Here is a 26,156-nt window from a genome sequence, read left to right on the forward strand (position 1 = left end):
TTAAATTTTGCATGCTAGAGGGTTAATGACATGAGAATGAGTGTGTCTACTGGATATGGATATATATTTAGCGAACACAGTATGGGGTGACGTGTAGTATGGTGGGGGGAATAAAACAGATTTATGAAAAATATTATCATATTTATTGTGTCTGATATTCAGATATTGATAAACATTATATTTCTATTTATAGATGGGTATATTTATTATTATGACGATCAAGATTTAAACAGGTTGTATTCTCGTCCTTGAGTGACCATATAGTGACCGTAAATTGGCCATAAATTATAAAAGTAAAATGAACTAAATTTTCGTAACTTTTGGGTCCGCATACTTATAGAAATTTCAAAATTAAACACACAACAAATTCTTCCTGTTTTAAAAACTTGAAGCTAGTATATTCACAAAATCAATTAGAAGTTGAGTAAAAATTGTTAGTAAGGATAAAATTTCAAACACAAAGAAACTTTATAAGATGGCAACATACCTATAGTTGCCAAATAAGATACTAATACAAAAAAAACTGTATATTTTTCTAAATACATATATCTTTCACCCACAACTGTTTTTAAAACGTGTATCCAGTTAGAAAAAATACAACCCGTAAATGATATATTATTATGACGTTAAAGCTTGATATTATTCGATAAAAATAATATTTCTGTGTTTTGAAACTTTTTTTTATTTTTTTATATACATGCAAAATAAAAATATTATGTGCTGACAAGTTTAATTCTTTTTTTATTTAAAAATTATAAAGTGACTACTGAATTTTGTTTTTTAAGTGGGCGATTATCTTTTTGACCAAGTCTACCAGAGTGTTTTATCAAAAACTAAACGTTATTTGTACATATACAATAAAACAAAAAGTAAAAGAACACAGTTCATGATTTAAACACCGCATAAATTCTGAATTGTAAGAAAGTGTTCAGGAAATTTTCAGAGGATATTTGTAGAGAAAATTTTCAGAAACATTTTGAATTTATAAAAAATGTTTTACTGAAAAGTCTATTTTTTATATAGTTCTAACTTTTTTTTTTATTTTGTACGGTTTAAAGTACAAAATTTATTAACTGTATTTTTCTTTTGAAGGTATTATTTTGCGTTAACCCATTAAACTCATTTAGTTTTAGTACGCTATCTGTTTTTATGTTTCTATATGGTAGTTCCCTGATGTCGAATTTGCCATATTATCTACCCATAAAATAACAAAATTGATTAAAATTGATTTTGAAATTAAAATTGATTAAAAAACGAAGAAGTAATAAGCATTCAAAGATTGTTGCCCATCTCTTTTTAGTAGAACAAAGTTTTATGTAATCCCTATAGAGGCATAGAGCAATGGGATCACCAACCTATATCTTCCTCTTTGTTTAATTAGGAATTTTAAACGTTCATATTTTGCGTATTGCTTAAGATTTTCAAAACCCAACTTCACTTTTCTGCCCGTGTAGTGAGAATTCTTAGCCAGAAGTGAATTCTTCATCTATTACCGTTTTATGATTAATTATCTCTGACTCTTTAAAATTTTGAATTAAATTAACAATTTTTTTTTGTTTCAGGTAAGAGCCAAAATATTTTAGAAGGTGTGGTAAGAACTATAGCTTAATTTTTCCGACAGTGAAATTTGTAATAGGAATAGAAAAGAAATAAATACATTTCTATCATATAGAAACTCACGGATTATGTTCACGAAATAAGCGAAATTTTTAATTAAATATAGCTAATAATTCGATAGACGATACTAAAAATACTAACTTTAAATTCTGTCTTTGAAAATAAAATTTCATTGAGCTTATTAAAACAGTATTTGCCAACAAGTATTAACGGTCAAAGCTTCGGGTACAAAACAATCAAGTTTTGCGAAATACATTTTATTAAACCCTTTTCGTTTTAAAAACAATACAACATGTAAAAACTGGATTTCAATTAATGGCATTCAAATAGCTAAATTTAAAACCGTAGGAGTTTTTTAAAATTAAAATGAAATAATTGGTCCTTATTGTGTTAATAAAAAAAAAATTTGTAAAGATGCAAACAAAACCACTACTGGACGTATTAAAATTGAATAATATTTCACAGTAAGCAATAAACATTTTCAGTAAGCGAATAATTTTTTATTTTAATATTGTAATACACTCGCGATCAAAGAAATGAAGTTATATTGTCAAAAATTTACAGCAAGACCGCATTTGATTTCAAATTTACATACAGGATGGACCATTTAAATTTATTATGGCATTTAGCTCGTTTTGTAGTTATCCAATCAAAAAATAACTTTCTGGAACAAAAGTTCCAAAGTTTGATGGGTAACATCATATGTTCGGGCATTAGATTGGAACTACTTCTCTGGGATGCTTTAATAGTCAATTTATATCCTATAATGTTAGAGATAGAATAACACTATAAATTAGAAGGTTTATCCTCATAAGAAAACTAACTTTTTTTTATTTAAAGCATCTTTTCGAAAATCGTTAGCTTTTAGAGGAAATGCGACCTAAAAATATGTCAGCAACCTGAAGAACTTGGTCCAGTCTGATATTAGAACACGATGTCCCCTATTATACTCTGCTAAAAGAGACAGCGTTAAAAGACGATTATTTTAGTAATTAAATCCCTATATATTATAAATGTGAAAGTAAGGATGTTTGTTTGTTTGTTTGGTATGCTTTTACGGAAAAACTACCGGATGGATTTGAATGAAACTGTACAACAATATAGCTCATACATCAGAATGTTGAATGAGCTATAATTTGCAAAGATATATTTATTTTTATTTTTTAATTCAATTAAATCTAACATTTTTCTGCTCCATCTATGATCATCATTTTGAACCATAAATTAAAGATTTCTGTAAAAATTAAAAATAGTAAACATAAAACGGTTCACGTCCATCTTTTTTGATATACTCAATGAATTATGACTATTTTACACTCATTTACACAAAAACTGTTACAGAAGTAGGATAAGTGAGATCAAGAGAGGTGGAGGCTATAAATCGTGGTTTTTACTTTTAAGACCAATGAAGTGGGCGGTTATCAAGCTAGTATGCTATAAATCAGGAATATATTGAAAATGGTGTAAAGTTTAACGCCCCTACAATTGGTAGGCGTTTAACGCCTACAAAATTTTGGTATAGGTGTTTATAAAATCACCTAATTAGTCCATTTTCGGTTGTCTGTCAACACCATAACTCAAAAATGAAAAAAGATATCAAGCTTAAATTTTTACACCGTACTCAGGACGTAAAAAGTGAATTCAAGTTCGTAAATGAGCAACATAGGTCAATTGAGTCTTGGGTCCGTAAGACCCATCTTGTAAACCGTTAGAGATAGAAAAAAAGTTTAAATGTAAAAAATATTCCTTATAAAAAAATAACCAACTTTTGTTTGAAACTTTTTTTCGTAAATACCAGTGTTTACCCGTGAGAGCACGAATATGTATCAGAGCAACTTTTATAGTATCTATTTTATGGGTATATCAGTAATTATGTATGTGTGACATGAATGTATGTGTAATGTGATAGAGTAATGAACACTGTATTTGCATGGTATTTCAACAATTAACTTAGTCAATTGTTTGTTTTCACTTGTTAATTTAAAATTTGGAAGAGTAATTTGTGAAGATTATCAATGTCCATTCAAGTGTTTTTCAATTTTGTGATACGATTTTTATGTCCATAAGTGTATTTTTGTAAGTCTGATCAAATTACATTTAATAATAAAAAAAGTGAATAAAAATTCTCTCATTGAAAGAAAGAGGTTTGGTTTTAGTTGAAATAAAATTCAATGGAACATGTTAACGTTTTTATTTTTATAAAATGGTTGGATTAATTTTTTTATTTTGCAAAGAGTGGTAGTTTTTTTTGCAAAAAGTTTTTATGTTGTATGTATTTGTACAATAAACAACGACATATATACAAACAAATTTGTTGGAAAAAAATTGTATATAAAGCAAAATTTTATGCAAATTAAAAACATATTATCAATTTGTTTATAACGACATTTTTTTTTTATATTTGTGTGCATAATTTGCATTCTTCAAGAAGATACTTTTTTGATTTGGTTATTTTTATGTACAGTGTTGGTTGGTTAATAAAAAAAAAGGGCTGGTAAGAAAAAAAACCATCAAATAATTGACAAAAATTATTTACTTCATATTCCTCGAAATTGAAAGTTGAGATAGAATATTCATGAGAAATGAAAGCTAGTTTGGAAATATCAGAGAAAATCAATAACCTAACCTAAATACTTGATAAGAATAACTCATGATAACACTAGTTTGGAATGGATTTGTTGTCGGGAAAATTTTTACTCTTGTTGTCTAGAAATGGAATGGTCTATATAATATAATAAAAGTCTATATAATTAGAATCTTTCGATCAGCTCCAGTTTTCGAGTTTCAGATATCTACGTTATCATCGTTAGTTGATTTTTGGCTGCGGATTCATAATCAGCGTCTCCGAAAACTTCTTTAAGACAATTTCCGAGGTGCTTTGGAAGCAGAAACCCTAATTTTCTCATTTTTCATAGTAATGCAGAGGCTAGTGAGTTTGAATATTCAAAATTTGATTAAACCCAGTTTTTAAGATAATTTTGAACCCAAAAATACAAAAATCGGATTAATTTTACGGTTAGCGTGTAGTTTTCGAGATATAGCCCAAAATTCCAGGTCTTTAAGCCATATCTCAGAAGGGGTACCCTTAAAAAAATCATAAAAAATTTTTTTTGTTTAAAAATTTTGTAACTAAATTCAAATTGATAACACGAAGGGTTCCATATCCATCGTACAAGATATTACACTATTTACTTTTTATTAAATTATTTTGTAAAAGACGCAAAAATACGGAACCCTACACACTGGATCGAAATTTTTGTTATAGCGGCAATTGGTGTTATAGCGGCAACAGTAATATACACTCTGGCAAAATTTCGGCTGCCATACTATTGCCGTTTTTGAGATTCAGTCGGTTGACAGACAGACGGAGCTTTAGTTATTGGAAAAAACGGTTAAATGATTGTAGTAAATTTTATTTTCTATATATTTTTCCTGCATAAAAATTTCTATTTGACTAATCGAAAACTTGTCAAAAGTACAAACGATAATCATTCTACTTCTTTTACTGCGATATTTTGGAGACATCTTGTATATTATGCATCTGGTGTCCTCAACATATTTGTCTGTGAACAAAGCTGTGCTTCAAAACTCTTTGAAAATCAAACAATTGTATCATTTTAAATTTTATTCTAATACAATTGCAAAAGAAAGTAATTTAAATTGCTAAATATTTCAATTTATTTCGTATTTTATACTTTAATTAAATCAAGTTTAACATTACACTTTTATTAAAACATTCTTTAAAATATTCAAGTTTAAGGTTTCCTATTCATTTGTATCGTCCGTTCATCCGTTTATGATCACTTTCAAGTATGTTTTTGTGATGTATGTTGAAAATAAATTGAAGTTCTATAAATGATGTATGATAGTATCATGTAACTTAATTTTAACGTTGGGTAATGATCATTAATTATGATATAAATTTGTTGAATGCGTGGGGACTGTGGATATCAAATATTATACAAGTTCCTTCTTAGTTATTTTTATAATTTATATTTGTTCTTTATGAGTGTTATCAGTATTAAGTTATGTGCGTAAAACATGCAAAAGGTTTGTTTTTACTTAAAAGTTTCATTTTTTGTTTAAAACAAATCCAGAATACTCAATCGTTTGCAAGAATAACCAAACTATCCTTTACAACAGCATTGGTGAGTTTTAAACCACTTGGGAAGTAGTTTAAACATTATTTATTTTGAACCAAAGTTTCCTAGAACATTTTGTCATGTTTTCAAAATGACTTTTTATAAACACTTTCACTACTTGTGAATCTATTCTTAAATATTTCGAAACATTTGAGGAGTTTCTTCCTTTCAAGCCCGAAATATATTGGAAAAATCACTAATGACGTCAAACAGTCAATATGGCAGTCATAAGCAGGCTTAAATCTTAAAAAAAAAACAGCAGTGTTCATTGGAATGGCTAGACCATTACAAGAGACGTTTATTTTTTATTAGACAGTTATTTAAACATTTGAACAGTATTGCTTTAAATTACTATGGTTTCTTAAGGTGGTATTCTGGTCTAGAAGCCTAAATTTCAGGCATCACATGACGTTTATTGTCTTTTCAAGAATATAGAAAAAAAATTATAAACAAAATAAATCAAAATTTCTTTGAATTACAGATCGGTGAAGCGTGGGCTACAAAAAAAATAAGGTGCACCCTGGTTGACATGAAGTAATTTGAAACAAAAAAATTTAAAAAATTCTTAATCAGTAAAGATATCGCTATTGACTTAACCTCTCAGCAAAAAAAAAAAAACACCACAAACAGGCGTCGACATGAAAAAAAAATATTTTTACCCCTTTTTCGACTTTTTCGAATTTTTCGAATTTTTCGAAAAATGCTCAAAATTGCAATTTTTTTTAAATAAAAAGCAGTTTCCCACCATATTTTAAAGGAATCAGTCAGGTAGAACTTTGAGATATCATGTCAATCACTTCGAACAATTACGGCAGAGTAACTCGGATAAGAATATATTAACACTGATTTTGGATTAATCGGCGATCCCAGATTCGTACATTGCTCCTTCTTCTACTGGATTTCCTGGAAAGAACGAGGCCGTTTATGGTGTGATGTGCTTGGCCGGCTTACATGTCGCGTCACAAAATCCATTGTTAATGCCAAAATAATTCGAATTTTGAAAAATTCGTCGAGGACATATTAAGCGTCTAAACATATGAAAATATGAAAGTCGATTTTTTCAAATTTCTAGATCAAAGTATCGCCGTTATATCTATCTAAAACCAGCTGAAACCGAGTTTAAGTATATTTTCGTTCGTTTCATTATATTGTAAGCTACCGGTTGTAGCATGGTAAAATGATTTTCTCAATACTAGATCACAGATTTAGCTGAAGAAAAAACATGGTCACAGATTATACTTCAGTATAGTAGTGAAAACAGACTTTCAACGCAATCAAAAAGTATAAAAAGCTACCTGTTTTAGTTAAATTTCACATAAATAATATAATGTATAAATGATGTTAAAAGATGTTCATATCATGTTTTCTAATGTAGGCGGTGGGGTGTTTTTTAGTACTTCCGTACTACTTGTTCACTACACCCACTGTACTGTACTGTAACCTGTAACATGTGTGTCGTATTTTTAGTCACATTCATGAATTATCAATATTATTGCGATAACGAGTCAATATTTTAAAAACATCCCTGACATGTATACATTTTTTAGCGATTAATTTTTAATGCCAATCAAGAAGTGTGAACTGTGACATTTTAGAAATAAGGTTTAAATTCCAAGAAGCCAGAAAAATTTTTCATTACATATTTAAAGCCTAATATTGGTAAATATTAACATTGAAAACGGTTTTTCAATTTTCACAATTTTTAGCTCGTCAATTAAAATCGATATTCGCATCAAAGTTGGAACCTTTTGCATGAGTAAGATGTTCCAGTTTTTGATGGTGAAATATATCATAACTTGACAATCTAAGACGAAGGGTAAGAATAAAATTTTTCGATATCTGGAGTAATTTTCAAAATATTGAAAATTTTGTTTAATTATTTAGCTTTCGATATTACGAATCCCAAGTTAGATATCCAAAATTATATTTTTATTTTTCGCCTACAATTATGAAGTTAAAACTAAATTCATCATCAACAAGTGAAAACAAACAATTGACTGAGTTAATTGTTTAAATACCATGTATAGTCAGTGTTGATTTCTTTATCACATAACACATACAAACATGTGACACATACATAACTGATAATCAAGTATAGTACATATTATAAAATTTTCGCCTAATTGGCGCCCTCGCGGGTAAACAGTGATGTTTACGAAAAAATGTTTCAAACAAAAGTTGTTTAATTTTTGATAAGGAATATTTTTTACATTTAATTTTTTGTTCTATCTCTAACGGTTTACAAGATGGGTCCTACGGACCCAAGACCCAATCGACCTATGATGCTCATTTACGAACTTGACCTCACTTTTTACGTCGCTGTAAGAAAGAGTACGCTGTAAGAATTTCAGCTCGATATCTTTTTTCGTTTTTGAGTTATCGTGTCTACAGACGGACGGACGGACGGACGGACAACCGGAAATGGACTAATTAGGTGATTTTATGAACAAGTATGACAAAATTTTTTTCCTAGCATCATTATTTTTAAGCGTTACAAACTTTGGACTAAACTTAATATACTATGTATATTTCATATATACATGGTATAAAAATGAAAATAAGATATAAATAATTTCCACACTAAATCTAAAATTGTCTTGGTGCACGTACTACCTTAAATAAGGTAGTATTGACTGTACACCTTGAATAAAGAAAATTTTACCATAAAATAATTTTAAAATAAATGTATACCTAACTCACATGCCGGATCTATTTAACGCCATTTAACAAATTAATATAATTTAGTAATAAATAAATTAAACCCCTTTTTACATAAAACTTTCAAATTCTTTGGTGTTAATATATTTATATATAGAAAATAAACCATATCGTTGTAAATTTATTAAACTAGAAATTCTTAAACACGTAAACATTAAAACATTTGATATTTACGATGGTAATTTCCCAAACATAAAATCGATAACTAATAAATTTCAAAACTAATAATAATAATATACAACGCAATGTTCCAAAAATAAATTAAGGATGAAATTGTAAGGTTTATTTATTGTATCGAACAGAGAATATAACACAGTAAGCACCACGTAGGTAGAAGTAGGTACCTTACCTATTATTTGAACCGAAAATACATAAATTTTCATTAAACAAGAAAATAATAATTTTAGAATTTATTTCCTTATATATTTATGTTTTAAATTAAGAGGGGATTTTATGTATTAATGTTTTTGAAAGAAAGATTTTTTTTTTGTAACTTAAAAAAAAATGGTGCGGACGTTATTACGCAACCTCTATATAAACAGTCGAATTTATCAAAATCTAATGCTTGATTTCTATTAATTGCCCTCCAAGATGCTGCGATCCAACCCTGTTAGATTATTTTCTTTGCGTGTATGTAAAGTCCCTTTCTACGACGATAAACCTGTTAAACACTTGGAATACAACATTCGGCGAGTTATTGGCGAAATACGATCGCATTTGCTCCGAAAAATCTATTGCTTTATCAATACATAGTAAAAAACAAAGGTGCTTCCCGATGTCTGTTCCTGTGTCCCTATTTATGCTTAAATCTTTAAAACTACGCAACGGATTTTAATGAAAAATTTTTTAATAGAAAAAGCGATTTAAGAGGAAGGTTTTTATAGTAGTAGAGAAACGTAAAGTAGACAATTTAAGACGTTAAACTGAAATTGTTAACAAAAGGAGTAGTAGAGTGAAATTACGCCTTGTGTATGGATTAAAAGTTCGAGCAACGAAACTTTGGGGTTTTTCTTTTCACATCAAAATAAGTATTTTTTGAAATTTTTTACTTTCCCGGAGTGGTGCAACATGTTTAAAAAACAAAATGGCGTCAAAAATGAAATTTTTTTCTAAAATTTTATCATTTTTATTTTATATTCGCAAAAGGAGACATCGGTGCATATCCAAATTTGATAGGTTTGTAGTCCATGTTAAGAACTACTCCTCATAATTTTTTGGTGGGGTTTCGTCCCTTCCCCTCTCAGTTATATATATATGTATACATACATATGGTAAAACAGTTCATTTGACTATAACTTGAAAAATATTCGATTGATTTTAATGAAACTAATATCAATAGTAGGTTTAATTACTTACAACTTTCGGTTAAAATTTTAGCGAAATCCGTTAACTAGTTCGGCCAAAATTTCCAATTTAGGAAATTATTTAAAATGGCTGCCATTTTATGCCATTTTGTCCTACGAGGTTAAATTTTTTTTTAAATTGTAGCATTTTTTATTATCTTTCGATTTTATAATAAGTAGCTTACCCGTAAAATGACTCCTTGATCCATATTTTTGCGAAAAACGGAAAATTTAACACTTTCTGGAAATAATTGTTTGGGGGGTGTATGGACTGGCTTTGGGGGGTGTTTTTTGCTTTGGCATGAGAAAACTATTTTTAAAAGAGGTCTATATGGTTTAAAGCAAAATTTTTAAGTTTTAACCCCCGCGCTGTAAGGGGGAAGGGGTGTATGAAATAAATGTATCTTAAAAGATTTTAAAAAGAGGTCAAAATAGTTTAAAATGCTAAAGTAACCCAAAATTTTAGATGCTTTTATTATTATAGCACTTTTTACAACATCCACCCCTTCCCCTCCCGCTTTCATATTTTTTGCAAATTCAAAATTTTTATGACGTATAAAGGGGTTTTGGGGGTCGCTGATCTCGAACTTTTGGCCCAAATAAGTACACCCCCTAAAAATATTACAATTGTTTTTGATAATCTATTGCAAAAGTTCGAGATCAGCGACCCCCAAAACCCCTTTATACGTCATAAAAATTTTGAATTTGCAAAAAATATGAAAGCGGGAGGGGAAGGGGTGGATGTTGTAAAAAGTGCTATAATAATAAAAGCATCTAAAATTTTGGGTTACTTTAGCATTTTAAACTATTTTGACCTCTTTTTAAAATCTTTTAAGATACATTTATTTCATACACCCCTTCCCCCTTACAGCGCGGGGGTTAAAACTTAAAAATTTTGCTTTAAACCATATAGACCTCTTTTAAAAATAGTTTTCTCATGCCAAAGCAAAAAACACCCCCCAAAGCCAGTCCATACACCCCCCAAACAATTATTTCCAGAAAGTGTTAAATTTTCCGTTTTTCGCAAAAATATGGATCAAGGAGTCATTTTACGGGTAAGCTACTTATTATAAAATCGAAAGATAATAAAAAATGCTACAATTTAAAAAAAAATTTAACCTCGTAGGACAAAATGGCATAAAATGGCAGCCATTTTAAATAATTTCCTAAATTGGAAATTTTGGCCGAACTAGTTAACGGATTTCGCTAAAATTTTAACCGAAAGTTGTAAGTAATAAAACCTACTATTGATATTAGTTTCATTAAAATCAATCGAATATTTTTCAAGTTATAGTCAAATGAACTGTTTTACCATATGTATGTATACATATATATATAACTGAGAGGGGAAGGGACGAAACCCCACCAAAAAATTATGAGGAGTAGTTCTTAACATGGACTACAAACCTACCAAATTTGGATATGCACCGATGTCTCCTTTTGCGAATATAAAATAAAAATGATAAAATTTCTGAAAAAAATTTCATTTTTGACGCCATTTTGTTTTTTAAACATGTTGCACCACTCCGGGAAAGTAAAAAATTTCAAAAAATACTTATTTTGATGTGAAAAGAAAAACCCCAAAGTTTCGTTGCTCGAACTTTTAATCCATATAACAGCCTTTTTTTGCTTAGATTTACTCCAGTAGAGCGTAAGTGATGGTATTTAAAATTGAAGTTGCCCAACGAAGCGAGTAGTTCGCAGCTAGTGTTTTATAAATTAGAAAAGTTTAAAAAATCAAGGCAATTACGGCGGACTTCTTTCGTCATTCGTTTATTTGGTTTTCGAAAATTTTCGACACTATTTTCAAGAATCATTTTTGGTTTCACAATAATGTTTCACAAGATCACTACTTGAAGCTACCTGCAAATTTTCAACCACCTTTATTTTATAGTTTTCGAGAAAATGGACACCAAAAATTTGTCCTAATTTACGCCTTCGCGGGTAAACAGTGATTTTTATGAAAAAATATTTCAAACAAAAGTTGTTTATATTTTTATAAGCGAAATTGAAACTTTGAACTATATTGCTCATTTACGAACTCAATTTTAATTTACGTCCTGAGTCGGCTATAAAAATTTCAGCTTGATATCTTTTTCGATTTTCAACTATCGTGTCGACGGACAAACGAACAACCGAAAATAGACTAATTAGGTCCAGATTTATGAACACCTATACCAAAATTTTGTTCGTATTATCAATATTTTTAAGCGTTACAAACTTGAGACTAAAATTAGTATACCTTGATTATATACTTCATATACACAGGGTATAATTACTGATGTGAACGTATTTGAGGAACCGCAGGTCAAGTCCTCTTTAAGATTGAAATTTATTATTTATTAATGGAACTAATTATGTGCTGTCAAAATATTGTTAAATTTATGAAATTTTTAGACCAAAAATTGCTCCTTGGGCTAAAGAATGAGTAGGTACGGCCATGATTGTACATATTTCATGATTGTCTGTACATAGAGGTCAAAGTAGGGATTTTTAAAGGAAGATTTTTGAATGAACTATGTTCCATAAGCTACTTACTCCTCGGTGTCTTTAATATTAAAAAAAAAAATTTTTTTTACACACATTATTATCGTATGTGCATTCGAGCGTATTGAAGCCGAAATGATTCCTTCTTATATATAATATGATAGATTAGAAGGTCGGTCAAAATAATATTTTGTTACCCCATAGACATCTCTGTTGTTATATAAGGTAAATATCTTCCTAGCCCCGTCATAAACCATTCTTCATGTGATACACATACATAAAAAGATATATTGTTGGGTATTGTGTTATATTAAATACAAGCCACCTTTTTTTTCCTGTAATATTGTTTTGACCCTTGACATTACGAGCGAAATGCTTGAAGTCGTTATATTTTTAACCAATAGATTTTTTTCCTTATACAATTCTCGTCGTTCCTTCTTTTATGTGTGTTATTTAAATCAGATTTTTATTTATGTGTTTTGGAAAAATGCTTTTATCTTCGTTGCATCTTGTATATGAGGATATTGATTTCATATTTTTATGGATGCTGCGGCCGGTATTAGATACATTTTAGGATACTGTATCAAATGAGATTGGATATGCTATGTTATAATGTATAATTTATATCTCAATATATCTCAAAATTAAATTAGTGAATATTATTGCGGATAAATAAGAAGCTAACGGTAGAAAAATTTAAAAAAAAAGTACTAGTTGTTGAAATCAAGCTTTTTATTTAAAATTGCCTTGGCGCTCGTACATCCTTAAATTAATTTTATGAAAAAAAAAGTGAAAAAAAAATTGACTGAGTTAATTGTTGAAATACCATGCATAGGCAGTGTTGATTACTCTATCACATTACACATACATACATACTGATACTCCCATATAATACATACTATACAATTTACGTATAATTTGCGCCCTCACGGGTAAACAGTGATATTTACTAAAAAATGTTTCAAACAAAAGTTGGTTATTTTTTTATAAGGGATATTTTTATAAGGATACTTTTGTTCTATCGCTAATGGTTTACAAGATGGGTCCTACGGACTCAAGACCCAATTGACCTATGTTGCTCATTTACGAACTCGGTCTCACTTTTTACGCCCTGAGTACGCTGTAAAAATTTCAGCTTGATATCTTTTTTCGTTTTTGAGTTATCGAGTTGGCAGACGGACTTATTAGATTATGAACACCTATAACTAAAATTTGTGCGTAGCATCAATATTTTTAAGCGTTACAAACTTGGGACTAAACTTATTATACCTTATTATGCATATTACATTATGCATGGTATAATGAGTTCTGCTTGTTATAATTTTCTTTATAGGTAAATATTTGTCATGCTTTTAACTTATGAATATTATTTTTCCAAATTTGTCTTAAGAAAATTAGCCTTGTTACATAAAAGTATAGCTTTAAAAACCCTTCAATATTGGATTTTTATATGTTAAAAACTTTACCAGCTGTTTAACACCGTAAGGGTAATTAGAAAATTTACCAACTTATAAAGGGTATTAATGAAAATGGCATTCACAAGATGACCCTAAGAAAACGTGATTTTTTGGTAACGTCCTTAAAAAACTAATTTTCATCATGAAAGATTTATTTTAATTTAGTTACTGAAATCTCGTTGCCATCTTCCCACATAACAAAATTGCATAACGAAATCAATGAGGAAAACATAAAATTTTCAATTAACAATACCACATTTTATTACAAAAACATATAATTTTTAGTAAAAACATATCCGATTTCTTCTACCCGCGCTCATTTTCAAATAATTAATGATCAATTGTTAACAACAAACACTTGTTTATTACCTATTCTTAACACACAACAATAGAAATTATATGGTTATGTAAAACATATTAATTATATTGTTACGTAACAATCAATAAAATACAACAATAAGTTATCTTGATTACATAAAAATAGATTATTTATTATTTTCGTTTGGCGTTGAGTATTGAGTTTGATAGTGAGTGTAAAATTCTATGAAATTTGTTGAACCGTTAATAAATATAACAATAATTATAAAAAAAATTACATTATTTATAACGTAATCAACAATGTTGATAATCTATTGAAGTGTAAAATCAAATGAAAAAAAAAAAGAAATCATTAATTGGTTTATAGATTAACAAGAGATTTATTGTTAATATTTGATTTGTATTAAACTCATTAATTTATTTACTTTTTTCAAGATTGTGTAATTTATTTGTTACCATTCTTTAGCTCAAGAAACAACGTTACAAAACTTTGTCTACGTTAGTTAGCGGATTCAGCTTTTTGTCATTCTAAACAGAAGAAATGGTTTTTTTTTTACCTATTCCGTCAGCATTCGAGTCAGCTGTTCACTAATCTTTAGTCGCATGATGAGAGATTGCTATGCACATGCGTGAAATATTTCACATGTTAAAATTCTTTAATTTTGTAAATCATAAATATGTTCATTTGAAGACTAAAAGAGTAAGAGTTCTTGTAAAACAAGCGAAATTATCTCTGAAACATTGAGAATCATTTGGGTTTTTGAAAGATATCTTCAAAATTATTCCGAAAATCGTCAATTGAATTCCATTTTTATACTTTTTGAGGTTAAAGTACTCTATAAACCAAGTTTTATCAAATTCCGAAACCAAAAATAATTTGTGATTTTGTCGATTTTTCAAAGAGGTACAACCTTTTTGAAAGTTTTGAAAAACCGGGAAAAATTTTATGTCTCCAACTTCAATAAAGTTTATAAAATAATTTTGCCTCAGAAAGTACAAAAATTGTGTTCATTTACTGATTGGATGAGATATGAAACGCCAAAACTACTGAACGGATTTGATTGAAACTCTACAATAATGTAGCTCATACATCAGACCAACACATAATTTATAAAGATATATTTGAACCATAAATGAAAGATTTATGTAAAATAGAAAGAAAATATAATTCATGGTCATCTTTTCTTATATTCCCAATGAATTATGACTATTTTACATTTAAAAAAAATTGAAAACTGTACATATATTTTACCTGTGTAAAACAATCCTTATCCCCTATTTCGAGTATTATGGAAGAGAAATAAGTGAGAGCAAGGGAGGTGAAGGCTATAAAGCGGTGATCTTCACCAGTCTTTAATAACATAATATAATCTAAAGGACAGCTTTTAGTACCAGTCACGAAATTTTTGTTTATATTAACTTACACAAAAATTTTCTCAGTGTAATTATTATTGTATAAGTATTTTAAAAGTCAGTTAATGAACTTTCGGTTATAATAAATGTCATGTACCTATAATATACACCTAATTAATACCTATGTATAAAGTAATTAATATTTAATTTACTTATTCCTTTGGCTACAAACTGGGTAATATTTCTTACAAGTATCGTGTCGTTAATACTTACCTGTATCGTTATTATTATGAAAATTATACTTGCAATATTTTTTTCGCATTATTTTTTCTTATTTAGAATAATTTTATCGCTTAGTTAATCATGAAACATGCAATGTCCACTTATTTGTGTGATAAGTTTTTTTATTTATGCAATTTCAATCATTATTTTTAAATAAAACTGATGCATATTATTTATGATATTATCATATTTTTATAATATATTTTATAATTGACATTTACTAGCAATTATGAATTCAATATGTAGACATTTTTTTTGCTCAAAGGGCTTATTCATTATTATATTTTAAGTTGTTACTTTAACCCAACAGAAAAGGACGTCGCCAGCCGCTGGCAAAGAAGAGGGAAAATTGCTTTATGGAGAATGGGAAAAGTATGAATTGAAGGTACAAGTAAAAGAATTGGCGTTAAAATGCGAAAATTTATTTTAATTTTAAAATTAGACCTTGTTTACCATTAATTTACCTGAAAACAAACGTGGGTCTAGAGTTAAATTTGGGAGGGGGGGGGGGGCATAACAGACACTGAAATCCGGATTTATACTGGTGTTACCGTGGACTTTTTTTAGTGTTTTCGTGTTCTTACCTAAAAATTCCTTTTTCTACTATTCCTTTTCCCCCTTTAATCAAATGAGCGACCTTTTCCTAAAAACTTGTTGCCTAAAATGTTTTATTTAGTTTTTATATCCTGTATATGAAATATATCAGAGTATAGTAAGTTTAATCCCAAGTTTGTAACGCTTAGAAATATGTATAATTTAAAACGCTTAGAAATGCAACAATCAAAATGTTATATTATCAATGTATTCATAAAATTACCCTAATTAGTCTATTTCCGTTTGTCTACCCGTTAACACAATAACTCAAAAACGAAAAGAGATATCGAGCTGAATTTTTTTTTATCGTGCTCCGGACCCAAAAAGTGAGTTTGAGTTTGTAAATTGGCAACATGGACCCACTGGGTCTTGTAAACCGCAAGATGAATCCTCAAAATCGGTTCAGTTTAGAGAAGGCTCTAAGGAAGTAGGTTATTTAATGAAGAGTGTTCTTAGATACGTTTCACGTGCGAGTTTAGGGTTCTGTACCCAAAAAATTTTTTCGTGGGTTTTTAAATTTTGTAAATTTCATTTTAATGCCACAAAATATATCTGATATAAATCTTTGCTGCACTTTGATTGTCTGCAAGAAGTATACATTCAAACAGAATTTAGCTCTAATTGCATTTAGCGAACAAGTCCATTATATAATCATGTTTATATTGAAAAGTAAAAACGAACAAGTATTTAAAACAAGTTTAATAATAATTTAAAATACAAAATAAAAAAATTGAATCATATACATACAATCTATAATTAGAAACACTCTTAAACTATGAATGGTAATTATTTTTAAAGTCATAAGTAAAACAAGTGTCTATGACAATATTTATATATCTTTAAAAAACTTATTTAGCAAATTATAAAACAGTTTTAGTGTCCTTGTTACTTTCATTAAAAGTTTTATTTACTTTACATGCTTCAATGCAAAAATATGTCACATGATTTAATTAAGTTGATACAAGGACGTATTTTGACCATAAAGTTTAAAATTTTGAAATAGTATATGTAAATAATTACGGAATATATATTAATACGGAATAATAATACGGAATCTCTAAGAGCTGATGATAAGCACATTTTCTCAACACAATGAGTTGCTTATTTTGGTTCTAAAAAGGGCACAGTATGAAGTACATATACAGCGTGTTCTAAATTAGTTCCTAGAAGACTATACTACGAGATAAAGCATATCAAGACGAACGAAAAACCCTCTTACCAAATTTATATCGGATGCGTACTTTCCGAGACGTTGTTAATTGAAAAATCTATCAATCCACCCATTTACAGATGCCCCACCCACTTATTTTTCAGGATGCCTCACATTTGGTAGCACGTTAGGCATCTACTAAGCTGTCCTTTTTGTCTAGTATGGTAATTCGTCAAGTCTCTGCTCAGAATTCCCCATATATATAATACACGAAGAGGTAACATTTACTTTTTTTTCGTTTTTATCAGTTTCAAATTTTCCATGTATTTCAAAAGTACTAAAGGAAATTTATTTCGCAACGCGCCATAGAATTTCTATATAGATACGCCACTAAACGAAATCGATATTGTTTAATTTATTTTAATAATTAAATGTTGTAATATAATTATTGATGATATAAATATTATTATTCAGATAAGTTAATAATTTACAAACATTTAGTGTTTAGTGTATCATGTTCATGTGTAAATTTGATAAATATTTATCATCGATAATGAAATTATTAATAACTTTGTATCATTATTGATTGCTAAATACTTAAAATATAAATTATTTATATGTATACACAGAAAAAGGATTTATAAATAGATATTGATAACACAAATGTAAGTGTTAAATATTATTAAGTATTATTATCTGTTAATGTTAATAACAATAATAATTCAATGTATTTTTAAGTCTAAAGCCAGACAACCTATTTTATTATGAGACATTTGTTTAAATTGCAACAAACAGTCTGTTCCCCATGAACTTTCCATTTTCAGGGCCCCAGAAAATTTTTAATGTTTAAAAAATGGGAAATTTTTCTTACACTCGAAGAAACGAAATGTAAAATATCGTAAATCGAAATCAAAATGTTGAACAACGGACAAAAAAATTATTTTCACTTTGGTAAAAAAACCTAAAAACGTTTTCGTGAATGAATTGTAAGGTATGGAAGAAAATGCGTCTTGTATCGGAGAGCGATTGAATTAATATAATGCCAGATGGTAAAGCAACCGAATTTCTGTCTGGCAAATTAAAATTAAATTTATTTATTATAAAATTAAATCAGACTAAAATTGCGATCACATTAAAATGATTTAAATGCAATATTTTATTTAATTATTAGAATAATATCGGGTGGGTTGTTAGCAACAGCATAACTGTCTGGTAACTATTGACAACTGACATAGAAACATGGCTCAAAAATATGGCTGACTTTAGGTTGCAAATGCATGTATTTTAACAGAACTGATTTTCATAAATTAGGATTAGGATTATTTTTCAGGAAATTAGGAGGAAGAAAAGATCCTTGAGAATTTTCATGGAAACAACCTACAACCTACATGTGACCTTGACAATAACCTCTTCAATTTCTGTTCTAAATAAAATGAACGGGAATGTCCTCTCGTCATAGACCTATTAATATCGATAATGATTTAATATTGTTTTTTGTTAAATAAAATCAAAATATTAAAATTCATTGAATGTAATTTAGTTACTTGTAATTCAAGTAAGCATTTAATTAATCAATATATATATATAATATATTTTATTTATAAAATAAATTGAAAGAATTCTCATTAAAGCCAAACAAACGGTGATTATAATTGAAATATACCGTATAGACTGTTTTTATTATGAAATATAAAGGTATGTTCACGTAATACAATAAATTATTTTATTAAAAATGAATACATGCGGAGCGGTGACTTCAAAAAAAGAATAAGGCAGACTTCAAAGACTGCTTTAATAGACATTGTAATCTGATAAAAATGGGCCATATACCAATAAGGCCAGTTTCATTGCACCAAATCAATCCAAAAATGGTTTACAGGAAGTCCCAAAGAAATTATTAACGATATTTGAACTCTCCTACTTTCAATAACGAAGCATTTAATTTACACTTATGGAGAAATATATATTCCAATAATTTTCATTTGTAATATTAAACGATTTATCACAAAGAAACCTAAGATTGATAAAAACCATTTGATTAGTACTTCAGCTTTCCTGTGTCGCAGCATGATCTACATATACACTCTAACGTTTCTTTTAATAATTCCTGTTTTATATCCGGCTCGAAGGACCAAAATTTACAGAGTTAAGTTTTATAAATACAACTTTTTTTACTCTATGAAGAATAAAATATGATTGCTTGCAAGGCAAGTTTAGACTTGTGATTGAAATTATTTATACCTTATTTTCAACTTTGATACCCAGTGCTTGTACATTCTTAGTAATTATTGTTTTGAATCCGGCTCGAAGGACCAAAATATACATAGACTAGTTTTATAAACATGTCAGTATTCAATTAAAATTCATTGGAAATTTATCAATATTTCGTGCAACTCTTCTTACTTTATGAAGGATAAAGTATGATTGATTCTACTAAATAGATTTTGTTATTTTTATTTAAAGTAGAAAGCTACTGAGAATGTTTCCATAAAACATAAATTGTATGTGAGCTTTTAAAGTGTAAATATGGCATTCAGTAGAAACAAACTCACACAGAATCGAACTCAATAACACATCACTTGAAAAATAAAAACGTTTATTGATTAAATGATTAACTTCTTCATTCTTCATTGATGAACGAACGTACATGGAGCATCATATTATTTATTATTTGTATTATTTAACATCATGAAATATGTAGAGGTAAGACATAGACAAGAAATCCCGGTCAAGTGTGAGTATAACTCATACTCGAAGGATTTCGTATCTTTATATTATAATTAATATCTGGATGACCGAGCTTTGCTCGGTATTCTTAAAAAGACACAAATTTTATCACTAATAGAAGACCGTTTTAAATGTCTCCACACAAATACCAATTTGAATGTCCCGGTAATGTATTTTATTTCATTAACTACGACATACACCAATAGATGCCAGGAAGAGTTATAATTTGCATTGCCGGTTTCAGTTTTTCATGAAAAGACGGATAAAACGACGTTTTTTAAAAATGAAACCTTTCTAGATCGACTTTTTGCCCCAAAAAAACCGTGCATACTCATTTTCATGAAAATCGTTGGAGCCATTTCCAAGATCGTTGATATATATACTTGTATATATATACAAGAATTGCTCGTTTAAATATATAAGATAAGATAACATTTTTAAAACTTGTAAATATTTAAAGTTATAATTATGTAACAGCACGTCTCAAATTTCCCAATAGTCCATCCCGCCATTAAAAATCATTGAGATTTTTCTAAAATTTGCCTAGGAATAAAAAATGCTTTATGGTAATCGTAAACAAAGTCTTGGACTTGCAAGTCCTTGGAATTCCAGTATGTGTGTTTTTCAATTTGATTATTGGAAAAATCACGAAAATTACTTCAGGTAGTCAAAATGACAGTTTCAAGAATATCAAATGTATCAATGCCATGTTGACACACAAACAGTATGGTTATAAATTTCTATGACTTTTAATATCCATCTATTTATTCAACCGCCTACGGATATCCTGTTTAAACCTATTATTGATAACTGGCAGTTGCAACCTCATCAACTAGCGATAATAATTTGTAATAATTAACACAGAAAGTGGGCCCGTTTTCAGTAGTTTCAATTTAGACTACCAGATGGCAACATTTCAAAATATTCAAATTAAAATCAGATTAACTCACGCTAGCTGGCGATAATAATTCATGCTAATTAAAACAGGAAATGGACTCGTTCTTAGTACAGCCAATTAAGACTATCAGGTTACTTACCATTTATGAATTTTTAAGCGATTTATGATTTCATTTTAAGGTACTGAACCTTAAAAACGAATGAAAAAAAAGAATACCACTAATTTTTATGATGATTGTGTAGTGTGTGAACCAAGACGTGACCGGAAAATAATTCCAAACATTCTCCAAGTGTTATAACAACTTCTTTCGTCAATCAATAAATATATAATATCTTCACTCCTTTCTTTTATACCTTTGCGTTATTATTGTTTTTTATCAATATTTATAATCTGTATCGTATGATTTATTTATTGGTCATGAAAAAGCTTTAATTTTTCCATATTTTATGTCATATATTTTTCCAATTAATATGTGTCATACATATATTTTTTTGTGTCTCTGAACTTATTAATTAGGTTAAGTACCTTCCTTCGAAAATAATAATGATGAAATATTTCTTTTGCTGAATTGCCATATTTTTTTGTATTTTATGTGTGTTTAAGATATTTTTCTTGGATCATTAAAACAAAATATGTTTAAAGACATAAGGCCGGAGTATTTTGTGGCTACGTTTGTGTGACATAAGTTTATCGAATAAAGTGACAAAACGCGTTCTGTGTCTTGGGGCGCATCATACAAACCACAGGAAGGTATAACCAAAATAAGTTTCTGATTCCCAGTAACTTAAACAATAATATCTATTACTAGCTCGACCCTCGCGGAATTCTGCCCCGTAGTTACCGTAACCTGTAGCTACCCTGTTCCAGCTAAAAACAACAAACAACAAATCCGTAGAAAAATAGTGAAAAACGAAATGTTCTTAAATTAATAATATATATAACAGAGAAATATCGTACAGAATTATGATTCGGTGATATAATTGGATTACTTTCACTATCTCACACGACTTCCTTGGCCTTTGGAGGGACAACCCTTTCTAAACTTTTAGTATTCGAAATAAAAATTGACTTGATGCGGGCAAAACGGTTTTTTTTTTTGTTTTCAATAATTTATTAAGGGTTTTAATTTTAATTTCAATAGTTTTTCTTTTTTTTAATTTCCACTGATTAGTTTTGGAGGAATCTATGAAAACATATCATCCATCTACCATTTTCCCATAAGACCAATGTTAAATATGACTCCTTTGGAGTCACTTATTTATTTTAATAATCGAGCAACCTCGCCTAAAATTTTCAGAATTGATTTAGGCTTAGTCCAACTTTATATAAAAAAAAAAACAAGCCTTTTATAAAAATTGCTCTCGTGTTTTGTACATTCTTGATGAATTTAATCGTAGGTAATCAAATTCTCAATTCATATCACGAATTCACAAATATTTACCCAATAAAATGTAAATATTTTTACATGAAATAAAAATAAATCTTTTTAAAAGTTATAACACCAAAAATTATACCAAACTTACAGAATACACCCAGAAAAAAAAAGGATTTCGAACATTATTTATGTATATGTTATTCGAATATACAAACAAGATTCGAAGATATAGATACGAGGTCAATTCGATTATTTACGATACATAAATTGTATATTTATTGGCTAAAATTGTGAGATTAATTACTTTACAAAAACTTTTCCGTAGTCAAAATAAACATTTTTTAAAGCACACACGCTTTAAATGAATTTTTTCATTAATCATCATGTATATCCCTAAAAGCTTACTACCTATTTTACTGCATAGAACAGCAGAATACAAACATCATATATCGTTTCCGTATGGTGTGAGGGGTTTCGAAGTCAAGTTTCGATGCATTTAGAAAATTGCAAAATTTGTGTATGTAGATGTACACTGTGTTGAAAAAGTGCACATATTAGTTGAACCATAAGCTGGCCAAAGAAACCAGACTGGTGCTCTTTATGGAGAGGACTGAAAAGTAAATCAGTTTTGACTAGAAAAAGAAAGTTTCCGAGTGATTTTCACTCGAAACACTCGATTGCGTTGTGATTAGGTTTGTTTGCTGAATGAAAACTACATCCAAAGAGTTAATCAAGGAAGATTAAACCCAACACAGTACAGTTTTAGATTTGGCCATGTAAAATTGCTCGATCCTAAGTATATGATTTGCTGTAGCTTTAATATTATCATAGATAACAAGCCTATGGCTGAAAATGGCGGATTGAATAACTCTATCCCAATGTATTTCTCTCGAAGATTTCAGCGATGACCACCATACGGCGCCACCATATCAACTTTTATCGCGAACTGTAGAGCCTAGTTGCAAAACAATTTAAATAACAACCTAATCGTTTAAATAACATGTTAGTTGCCTGGGAAGAATTACCATGAGTTCTATAAAAAATGTTGACATAAGGTCTTGGAAGGGCTAAGTAAGGTTAAATGATAAAACCTTAATGAATTTCCAGAACTGCAGAATTTTTGGCCGTTTTAGATCGCAAGATAATCAGCTGTAAAGTTCGCGATTCTCCATTCTAAGGATATAAGATTGATAATACAGGGTAAGATTTTGTCTGGGGCGGGAACAGAGTCATTTAAATTCATAAAAATTCTTCCTAATGCATTTACGCCGCAGTCACTGACTCTTCAATTATGATAACTGAAAAAGAAATACTTTGGATTAAGGAATGTATTGGAACAAACTGCACTTCTATTTCTTTCCCAAATACTTCCCCAATGCAATGACTAAATATTTTCCGAGCAAAAGCAATCGGTACTATGCTCATTATGTACAAATAAACTATCTAAGTTCAATTTTGACTAAGAAACGTATAATTTTTGAAAGCTTTGTAGAAAAATAGCCCATCCATCAATATACACTTCTACACAAGGCAAAAACTTACAAAAGTTTTTATTCAGTGAAGACATGTATGCAATGCTTGTTCCTTTAGAATTTGTTTTATTTCCGTCTTCTTCATGAATTCAAGTTTTATTCTTATTTGTTTTTTTCCTGCAACTTTGTTGGTTTCTTTTTTTTCTTTTTTTTTTTTTTAACTATCAAAATTTTATAAGAGAACTCCAGGAAGGATGTCTGGACTTTTATTGAAATTAGGTTGTGTTTTAATCAAGTTAAAATTATTTATGGCTTTCTTTTCATTTATTCATTTTTATTATAATTTAAAAGTTTTATTTTTAAGAAAACTTTTAGTATTTTTTTTGTTCTAAAAACAGGTCCGCTATAAGGCGATATTTGTTAATTAGGTAACTCGAAAATAAAAAGAAATAAAACCAGTAGCGTATTGAAAATGGTTTTTGGAAGCTCTCTCGATTTATTAGATGGTATTTGTAGAGCCAATAAAAAGTGTTTAATTTTTAGTTATTTAATGTATTTCTTCAAAAAATAATAAATAAAAAAATTCGATTTAGATAACACATTAAAATGGTACTTGGATAATAAAAGGGCTTGAAAAAAAATATTTTTAACCCCCAAAGCAAGAAATGGGGTATTATAAGTTTAATCGTTATGTGCGTCTGTCTTTCTGTGGCATCGTAGGGCCTAAGCGGATGAACCGACTTGAATTTTTGTTGTTTCGTTTGAAAGGAAATTTAATGGGAAGTGTTTTTATCTATTTTCAAGTACGAATTTAGGGTTCCGTACCCGGAACAACTAAAAAAGAAGTGATGTTCCTCAAAACTGGTTCAGTTTGGAGAAGGCTCGAAGGCAAAACGTAATTTCATGGAAAGTGTTCTAAGATACCGTTTCTAGTGCGAGTTTAGGGTTCCGTACCCGTAAATTTTCTCGGAAGTTTTTCTAAATGTAAATTTTACTTGGTAATAATTGTTGACAGGTTAAAAAATTCTAAAAATTCAAAATTCGATAAAACAAATTTAATGATAGAAAAAGTTTCAACCACATATACCATTTGAAAAATAAAAGTTATTTATATTTTAAATCGATCGTGAGCAAAATGCTTATTACGCGAGTGCTGAAGGGTTAAAAATTCGATATTATTATTGAATTCATTTTTTTATTGGTAATGTCAATTTGTTCGTTTTTTAGACTTCACGTAAATTACCCGACACTTTTCATATCCGGTTATACTTCATTCAGAATGCTTCAATTTGATTTGAACCATAAAAATTCGACACTCGATTCAAATTCAAAATACGTAAATTTCCAGAAAAACGATGATGACATTTTAACCCATATCAAAATGACTTTATAATAGGTTTACAACCTATATGTCACGGTTGAAATGTCTCATTCCCAGCTTATTGGAGCATGCAATAAACATATAAAAAAACACACAAAAATTCGGTTAAAACAACCCTCCTTATAGTTTCACAACCCTCCGCTTAAAGACGATTTTTGTATACAATAAATCTAATAAAAACATCTTTATGCTTTGTTACAGATTCATTCGTAAATAGTCAAGAATGGACATTATCACGGAGTGTTCCGGATCTTCGGTTGGGTATTGTCGGTTCATTATCATCCGGCAAATCGGCGCTGGTACACCGTTATTTGACCGGATCATATATGCAAGAAGAATCACCTGAGGGTGGTCGATTTAAAAAGGAAATTGTTGTTGATAATCAAAGTTATTTGTTGTTGATACGAGATGAAGGGGGTCCACCTGAATTACAAGTAAGTATTATTTTATTCTTTTTAAATCTAGGCAACATCAAAGCTGTAGTTTAGTTTGTTAATGGACAAATCTTAAATAAGATATTTCCTGGAGGCTTTCATTTAAAAGGGAAAGATTATTTTTGATATCATCCCAGCTAAATGTTTCTTGAACGAAGCTTTTTTGGGAAAAATTTTTCCGGTAAACATTCAGATGAGAAGCAAATTTCGAAAGCCTTGAATTTGAGGGATTTAAAAATCAAGTCATGTTCACAACTTTTTTGACAAATCGTATTTAAAAATTTTTTTCTGCTAATAGTAAGGGGTCTAAGAAAACTGTTTACAATGTCTAGTCGTGGAAACGAAACACTAAAAAAAGTGAAGGTTCGAAAAATTTGAACCGTAAGACGGATTTGAATACGGTTTTCT

The 26,156-nt window shown here is 29.1% G+C and overlaps 1 protein-coding gene across 1 annotated transcript in view; it reads left to right on the forward strand.

The window, feature by feature from the left end:
• Positions 1-26,156, forward strand: part of LOC123303128 (centaurin-gamma-1A) — a 90,004-nt gene that overhangs the window by 12,336 nt on the left and 51,512 nt on the right. The window contains exon 2 of the mRNA XM_044886258.1: positions 25,516-25,748. Coding sequence (XP_044742193.1) covers positions 25,516-25,748 — 233 coding nt within the window. The remainder of the gene's footprint in view (positions 1-25,515; positions 25,749-26,156) is intronic.

This window comes from Chrysoperla carnea, chromosome 1, assembly GCF_905475395.1.
Source record: "Chrysoperla carnea chromosome 1, inChrCarn1.1, whole genome shotgun sequence".
NCBI classification, from domain to species: domain Eukaryota; kingdom Metazoa; phylum Arthropoda; class Insecta; order Neuroptera; family Chrysopidae; genus Chrysoperla; species Chrysoperla carnea.